Source organism: Pocillopora damicornis, chromosome 12 (genome assembly GCF_964200805.1).
Source record: "Pocillopora damicornis chromosome 12, jaPocDami1.2, whole genome shotgun sequence".
Taxonomy (NCBI): domain Eukaryota; kingdom Metazoa; phylum Cnidaria; class Anthozoa; order Scleractinia; family Pocilloporidae; genus Pocillopora; species Pocillopora damicornis.
Window position 1 is genome coordinate 4,252,754 of NC_142681.1, and position 9,013 is coordinate 4,261,766.

Sequence of the window (9,013 nt, forward strand, 5' to 3'; positions counted from 1 at the left end):
TTTCACCAGAGCGAAAAAGACCTCATCAAGATCCCTCCTACTACAAATGAAAAATATCAGCTCGTCGAGTCACGGGACTGAGTTGTTCGGGCGGATATTTTGCCAATTACATTGTTTCCTCAGTAACGTCTAGTTTCTCAAAATTTCTGCCCTCGTGTTCACCGAAACAGAAACACTTTATTACAAAAGAAGGGCTTCAATATCAGGAGGAAGAACTTCATAGATGTCATTTACCTTCGATCAGTGTTGACTGTTCTAAATACTACCAGCAAAAATTGCTCTGCATAAGAATGACGCAAATTAGAGCAGTCGCTGCAATTTGATTTATTGAAGCGTTACGATTTGATTCAGTTTTGGTTGGTCAAAGTTCCACACAACACATAACAGTAGTAAAGTAACATTACTTATGTTATTTACTCGAACCAAAGTTTTATGTTGGACTATGAAAGCTACTATCTGCTGAGTACAAGTTTCTGTACATGAGCACTCGGTGATATTACTTTTTATAGATGTATGACACGCTAAGTGCTTTCATCTCTACTTCCCTAGATACCAAAAAGGAAAAAAAGAGCCTCGTCCGTTTGTGTGGTGTAATATCCAATTCGCTTGGTTACATGCAGTTTGGGTTTTTTGCAGAATGTTCTAACATCAAGTTTAAGAAAAACGTTGGCTGTGGTATGGTAAGACGTGTCACTACGCCTTGAGGAGTTTAGGTTAAGTTTTCGGAAAATGACAATTAAGGCGAATTTCAATCGTCGTAACTTTGTTTCACAATGTATATGTTTATCTCCATATAGACATCAACCTCTGAAAACATCCATTTTTCAAACTACGGGCAACTGATCCTGAGTTTAATGCAATTTCAGTTTAGTACTTCCTTTATTGAGCACGTGCATTCATATATCAGCATTTTCTTGGTGATACATGTAGCCGCATGGTTTGACCCGACAACTGATGTGAAGGGTAGCATGTAGTGTATTAAAGGGTACTGTATTAGCTGTATCAAGTCACTGAAAGTTGAAATCTGTCAAAGAAACGACTGTTGAAATTGCATCCTGCCCGGCACTACGGTAGGCGGTTCTTAGTAAAAGAATATTGAGGGATTCAAATGATCTTTTAAAAACAAAAAAAAAACAACCCCCCCCAAAAAAAACCAGATTTCGCTCAGATGATTTTTCTCTTCAATATTATTATTTGCTTACATTATCTTCCTCTTAAGGTTAGGAAACGGCACGGGATTTTTTGTTTCTTTTTCCTGAAGTTTCAAATTAGACAAAAACGCTGTGAAGTAAAATACAATACTGGTAATTACGATAAAAGTGTCGAATCTTTAACAGGCATATCGTTAAGAAAAGCCATCAATAGACTGCGTCATTACACGAGATAAAAACTCAGAGAAGGCCCTCAAGACAGAAAAACCGACAGTTGTGTGAGACAATGCCACTTTTGCAACTGAACTGAGAAAGTTCAAAGGACAGAGGGTATTGTCTCGGGGAAGCCTCAAACTAGGCCACTAAACAACAGGTCTACAGCTTCCCCAAACACTATTGTTCATATCAAGTTGTGTTATTCCATTCTCATCACGGAATTACCTTGAACTGATGCATTTTGTTGACTTGATTTAAGTTCCTGTTGTCTTTGAAATAACTTAATTTTGTATACTTATTTAATAGTTTGTGTAGATTGAATGCGGCCATTAAGTATGTTCTATTCGTTTAAAAAAAGCAAGTAGAAATATAGTTGATTTAATGCTGATCTATTTTAAACCAAAGCGACTCAAATTGTCAAAAATAAATTTTTTAATGAAACTATGCTCCCTCCCTATACGGAGACTTCATTTTCTTTCAAATTTGTTGCCATTTTATTAAACACTCTTAAAAGCTATTTTGCTTCTTTATTTGAACAAACTTTAAGGGTTACAGGATAAACTCTCTTAGACTCTCTCTTAAGCACTTTGCCTCTCTATTTGAATAAACCTCCTTGAGTTTACAGGTTATGCTGTATAGCCTCACTTTCGACCTATCTGCCCCTTTGTTTCTACAAACATTTTGTGTCCACAAACATTTTGTGTCCAGAGGTTAAACTCATAATAAATCTGTATAAAACAGAACGAGAAGGCTTGGGAAGGAGAGTCAGGGCGTTGGTTGGGATATGTCGATTTCGCTAGATTTATTGTTAGTTTTAGTCAGGAAACGAACGTCTATTTCTCAGACTTCCGCACTCAGAACTTTCGCGCAAGAAAAACGTTCACCTCCTTGTCTGAAGTTGTCTGCATCGATAAAACTGATCTCAAGGCTATCCACCATTACAAGCTTCCATAATGCTTTCATGCGAGCGTCTCGCAGATAATTGTTTATCCCTAAATAGTAAGTTTAAAGTCTTTGCATGCCCGCCCTTAACATGGACCAAAAGCCCTTTCTTTGATACCCCCTGATGTTCTCCCTGTTGGTGTCGCCTTGTGCATGTGGTGACCCATTTTATTTGTTCTCCCTTTTTATTTCATTAACACGTAACATCGGCAGATTTTTGACTAAGAATCAAAGTAAAACGGAAGAAATTATCAAAGATTTCATACTACACGCATACTACACGCAACCGGTGTTTAGCGTTATTGCTCACGTCACTAGCTTGAAAAATTTTATATTGGACAAGGTCGATAAAGACAACTAATATCCGCCGAGAAAAGTTAAAACGAACACTTAATGAAATTAGACTTGATATATATTCAAAGTAACATTACGTTCTCCTTATTACATGATCAATATCTTCAATATCGCATTAAACGACCACAAAATCAAGTTATACTTGACACCACTGATATTGTTGTCCCTCTGTTTGACTAGACAATTTACTAGCATTTTAAATTTCAGAGACGTTTCCAGTGCTGTCACTTTGTGGTTTTCGATGATGGTCGGACACGTCTCCTCACTGTTCACAGAGACTCTACTTTCAAAATTAAAAACTCCTAGTAATTAACTCATGGACCCTTTGAGGAGTGACTAGCATCTTATCTCTCCTTACAGTACCACCCCTAAGTCAGACATTAAAGTCACGAAAATTAAGGAAATTAACTAAAGACTATAAAGGCTCTTCATTTTAAAACAAATTCTCCTTGTCTGCACCTTAGGAAATGTACCAAGAACAGTATGGAGAATACACATACTGATATTAGAGTGTAGAGGAAGAAAGGTTTTCCGTGGCGATAGATAACATGGAAGTTGTACCATGTTGCTCAGTTAAGCATCCCAGGACTGCAAATGATCCCAGAGCACGAATGATCCTTAAATGATCCGAGAGGCAATCTCAATGTAAGACCTCAAGTGATCGCGTTAAGATTATTATAGACCTTTAGGGGCCGAATTTTGCGAGAAAAATTGTTCTCACTTATTCTCCAGCTGAAACATTTATTTGTAGTTTGGTGTAAAAAATAATCTAAAATCATAAAATATTAGTGAGATATCGAGGAAAAACTGTTTTTCGAGAATAGTTAATACAAAGCTTAAAGTTGTTTTTTATCACATTTTGGACAATTAGGGTAAGCTACTCCTTTACTTTTTCGCAATAAACTTTAAGACTCCAGATACAATGATATGTATATTTTGTCGAAAGAGGTTTGACGACGAATAAAAAGACTTTAGAGATCCAAGTAAATTCATCGCCACGTTTTGTTTTGTTTGGGATCGCCGGTAGATCGAGTTGGCCGCTGGTTTCGCCTTTGGTTTCTCCTTCTTCTCTGCTCTTACGCTGCTTAGCACTTCCTTTTTTTCCATTTTCGCTATTCCATTCTCAAGAACCTTTCTCTTGGATTACGACTTGGGATTTGACTGCACGTAACACATCTCTCGCGAATTTCAAAAGGCTCTTTCTAATTAGAATCTTAGGGGGATCCGAAGCTCGTGTTTTAGTAGGTGGTGGTTTGACCACGATGTCTACTAGGTGTAGATGTTACAGATTTTTGATATTTCGATTGCAAATACTTCTCCTTTCGCCGCGTTCAATAGTGATTTTCTCGGCCACCGATAGGAATAATGAAAAAGCCTCGCACGCTTTCGCAGTGCATCAACTGCTGATTTCCATCGAGCAGTTTACTCTTTAAGGTAATCATTTCTCTTGATTCTACATTTTTAAGCTTTACATTGATATACATAGTTCTCAAGGCTTTCCTTTGGTTATATCATAAGCGACGTGCGTACGAACGATTTTCCCCAACTCACCCCTGAAGGTCTACAGTAACTTAACATGGATAGTTTGGTGGATAAGGAAACATGTCGTTTCGTGTGACCTATACATGAGCTTTTCTATTGTTCTTTTTGCTGCCCGTTTTTGGCGCACGAAAGAGTCATGACAAAGAATAGAGATGAAAGTATGGTCTATACCGGATTGCAGGGATCATCGGACGAGAGGTTCCTCGTGTATTTTAACTGCAAAACCCAACCAACGTTAAATACCTTAGTCATTTGTTATGTATCATTGCCGCATAAGCAGATGTTGTTGGTCTGAAAGATGTGGTGTAAGTGGTGCGAAACAAGAAGGATACCAACTTGAAACCGAGATATGTATACACTGAGACAGGGGCTACATGTTTAATGATAAGATTAGGAATAGGAAATAAATAGTAGAGCTTAAATACAATATTCATGGGTCTAAATACTCAACAGCATGCATCTGAAATTTCCTCATTTGGTTCAATACCAAACTTTAGAACACCTTCTGTAATAGTTGCCCAAGGCATACGCTTGGTGGTAAAACCTCTCCCTACCTTGCCATGTTTATTGATTGCTATTGCTCCCCCCTGACCACCTACTTGCTCAAACATCTTCTCAAGTGCTTTAGTGCATGCAAAATCAGGGGGGTAACCCCCTTCCATGTTACACACCACTTCTCTTGCCAGCAAAGTTTTCATAATGGATTCTCCATGTCCTGTTGTTGATACTGCACCCTCCTTGTTTGCATAACCTCCACAGCCAATCAGTGGACTGTCACCAACACGTCCAGGCATCTTGAGGGAAATTCCACCTGAAATTTATAAAGCTCAATTTGATTTTTGTTTTTCTTCCTGCCCTTGATTATTGCAAGTGCACTTTTAGTATTAGTGGCTCTGCATTTGAGGTTTAACTAGGTTTAGTTGAGGCTTCCTGTGTTTTGGCCTATGGGACCAAATTTTGTTCTCACAGGGTCTAATGAAGTGTGTACGCTGGGCATTGTGGCCAAGAAAATCCTCCTCTCCAATAAAATGGGTCACCACATGCACAAGGTGACACCAAACAAGCTGGCTATGCTTGTTAGCTACATGCCTGTTAGGCAGACATCCTGAACTCCATAACATAGAATTTGAAGTGATTTCAAAAGGAGCGAATTCTTGTGCCTAAATGGGTATTATTTATAGCAATTCAGTTGTTGTTTACAAGGAGAAATCTATAAAAACTTGCAACACTTGTAAGGCCCCAAAATTGAACCCACTAAATTAAGCCATATCATTACTCATACCCAGTGTTCTCTTTATTAGACAGTAGCGGATGAAATTTACTTCTTGCAAAAGCATTTATTACTAACTGCAACCTCTAATAAAAATTGAAAATTCAAACAACCGGTGTCAAGAGTTTAGGGTTTTGGAATCCTATTTTGCATTAACTTCTGGAAAGCTAAGAAGAACACTGGTCATGCCACCCACAACAATGTGCTACACTAAACATATAAGCCACTTAAAATAAAAGCCAACATTTCTAACTTATTGGTGCTAAAGCTAACCTGTAGATGTTGCACATGCTAGTCGACCAGAGGAGTCCATAGCAACTGCACCAACAGTGTCATGTCCAGGATTAATAACAGCACCAGTATTGCATGTTTCTGTATTATAGCCACTCAAAACAGCTTCATTGAAATTTTTGTTTCCTTCCAATTGTAGTCTTGATTCTTCGCTGATAAGTGCGAGAGGATCAGATAAAATTGGAAAATCTATTTTCTTTGCATACTTTAAAGCGCCATTGCCAACCAATAGAGAATGAGGAGTGTCTTCCATCACATGACGAGCTAGAGACACAGGATTTGCTACACCTGTTACTGCTGCAACAGCACCTGGAGAAGAAATTGCAAATTATCTTATCATCAAACCAAAGACCAAATACAATCTAAGAATTTTAAGAAAAAGCACAAAACTGAGAGCTGAGAGAAAACCTCTTCTGCTACAAATCAGAGAGAACTGTAAAGCACTTTTATAGGAATATTTCACAGTTAATTCTATAACAAAAATCTCTAGAAAAGCAATCAATGACAATTTTTCTACTGTTGTATTCAAGTCAAAATGAATCCAGTACCCATATGTTGCAGTTTGGTACCAAATCTGGAAACATCTGCTCTATGGCAAAGTTTATCTAAATTTACCTGATTCTAAGGTCTGCCCATCCATGATCATGGCATCAACTTCAACAGTCAACTCCTCTGTGAGAACTGAGCCATGACCTGCATCAAAAGTTGGATCATCTTCCAGAATACGAACAGCTGCCTCAACTGTGTCAACAGCTGTTCCACCCTTGGTTAAAATGTATTCATTCATTATTGCTTACAATTGGACTATAAATAATTCCTCTCTTCTAGCTGCTATGTGTTTCTTTATTAGTTACTTATAGATAAATAAATAATAGCCTCTATTTTGGTACAAAAATATGCACAATATTTGTCTGTAACATCATCTGTTCCAAGATACAAACAGTTTTCTGAAAGTGAAGCTCAAGGAAATCTGTGAGCTTTAAGGATCAGATAATGTCCAAGGACAAATACATGAGCACATTTTTCACAAAATGGAGGCTATTGTGTTTATTATCTTTCATGTATTTTGCAACATGCATAAAAAAATTTTTACAAACAACTTACTGTTTGCTGTGCAAAATATTTCCTTTTGAGTGTTCTCTAGCACAACTTTATGAACAAACAAATACTTAACTTTTTCTGTAACAACCATTTAACTCTCCCATCTCAAATAAAATATTATATGAAGACTTATCATAGTGGGTGAAAGGTTTGAAAATTGGGGAATATTACATGCAAGATTTTCTTGGATATCCCCTAGGATATCCCCCTAGCAGGGGAATACTTGGTCATGTGATGCACTTAGGGTAATTGGGCACCAGCAAAAATATTTGATGTATCAAGATAGCATTCTTCTTCCCAGGTGGTTCTTTGTCTGTTTGCATTACCCTTTGCTTGATATTTTTCCTTTGAAATTGTGGGGGGGGGGGGGGTGGTGGTGGTGGGGGTGGGAAAGGGAGGGTTATCTGTCAATTAGTTCTGAGAGTGAAAGGGTTTACTTTTTTGTTTTAAATGAGTCTGTGACTTGATACGTTCTAAAACAGGATTGATTGTGAGAACCTCCTAAAGAAACGGTGATGGATAATGGCAAAATGTGACCTGTAATTATTATTGCAATCAATTCCAAGATGTTTCTTACGCAGATCTCACCTTTAATAAGCACTCGTACCTTTTTGTGCAGCTTTTTTGACCCCACTAACTGATGACTCTTTCCAGGCGTCTGGTATGGCCCAAGCCCCACCGTGCACTATAATACAGGGTCGCACACTTGTTGGCTCAGTCGCCTTTCTTTCCTCCATTGCTCGTTCGGCAAGAAAGAACGTATTACTCTCCACGATAGCGTCAGTTGACTCCAACTGCAACTTACCATGAGAGTCTATAGATTACGAATATTGCGTAGTTTGTAAAGCATATGAGGAAAATAACTTGTCCAGCCCAAACTACGTCCAGACTAAAGCGCCATGGTGTGGCGTTACAAGTGCATTTCGACTCCAGGCTTCTTCACAAATTACCGTGCGCGCGACAACGGAAGGAAATACTCAATGAAGTAAAGAGACAGATCCAGTAAGATTTTTATCAAACTGATCTCGATTTCGACTCTTCAAGACATCCTTTCTGTAAGGTCGATATCACCACGTTTTCACATTTCATACGGTTAAGCGAGTTTATCTTGTTCGGTGTAGTATTTTCGCTGGAACGTGAATTTGCATGTCACATAACGTGTTCCTCACAATCGTAGGAGTTGCCTACTTTATTTTTTTGCCAATTCTTGACAAGGAAAAGAGCCTCAAGTTCATTATTTTTATTGTAGCACTTGTTTCAAGAAAGGAATGGTGACAATAAGTCTACAGCTAGTGCAAAAAATTTACGTATTTTTAGAAAAGGAGGATAATCCACGCCCTTCTAGGCCCAACATACTCAGACACAGTTTGGTGCAAGAGTACACCATATTTTCATCACCATATTGTGGTGGTACCCCCTTTTCCTGAAGTTACATTTAGTTTAGAAAATCTGATGAGCAATATTCAGGGAGTTTTCACAATGTTAACCCTTTAACTCCCAAGATCTCATTAGTAATTCTCCTTACTGTCTACCATACAATTCTTGTGATGTTAGAATGGAGAATTTGGTATTGGATCAACTCATAATCCCCTAATTTATATTTTTATTTATTCTCATCACTTGTCTGCTTGATATTGTATTGATATTGTAAGGAGAAATTCTGTCTTGGTCACTCTTGGGAGTTAAAGGGTTAACACAAAGAGATGCAAAGTAAGACAGGCAAAGGGGGAAGCTTAACCCTCTAACTCTCAGAGGTGACTAACATGTAACTTCTCCCTATAATATATATTCATTATTCACAAAAGGGTGATGAGCATACTCGATATTACCAGGTAATAGTCGTTATCTTGATATAAGACCAAATTCCCCTAAATAATTTACAAGGAAATGTATAGAGGCTAGAGGGGAGAATTAACAATTAGATCTTGGGAGTTAAAGGGTTAAGGGGAGTTTTTGCAATCAATGTGGATTTCATTAAAAGAAACTTTTCATGCCCCCAAATGCCAGTAAAGTGCAATTGTTGGTAACTCCCACAATAAAATTCACATATCCAAATAAGTTTTCATGATATCTCTGATTAATTTTTTCCTAGTGATTTTCATTCAAAGGGTAATGTAATGTTGTATAGAAAAGGAGAATTAAAACA

At 37.8% G+C, this 9,013-nt stretch overlaps 1 protein-coding gene across 2 annotated transcripts; it reads right to left on the reverse strand.

Annotated features, from left to right (window-relative positions):
- Positions 1-4,569: 4,569 nt before the first annotated feature.
- On the reverse strand, positions 4,570-7,808 carry LOC113686455 (isoaspartyl peptidase/L-asparaginase). Of its 2 annotated transcripts, none has more exons than XM_027204077.2 (4): positions 7,456-7,808; positions 6,382-6,529; positions 5,749-6,075; positions 4,570-5,016 (listed from the first exon to the last, which is right to left on the reverse strand). In XM_027204077.2, the coding sequence occupies exons 2-4, from the start codon at positions 6,410-6,412 to the stop codon at positions 4,652-4,654; spliced, it is 723 nt and encodes a 240-aa protein (XP_027059878.2). In that variant the 5' UTR covers positions 6,413-6,529; positions 7,456-7,808; the 3' UTR covers positions 4,570-4,651. The 2 variants fall into 2 exon arrangements, with proteins under 2 accessions (XP_027059878.2, XP_089046431.1); XM_089190305.1 differs by having other exon boundaries at positions 6,382-6,558; positions 7,469-7,779.
- Between the last annotated feature and the right edge of the window lie 1,205 nt (positions 7,809-9,013).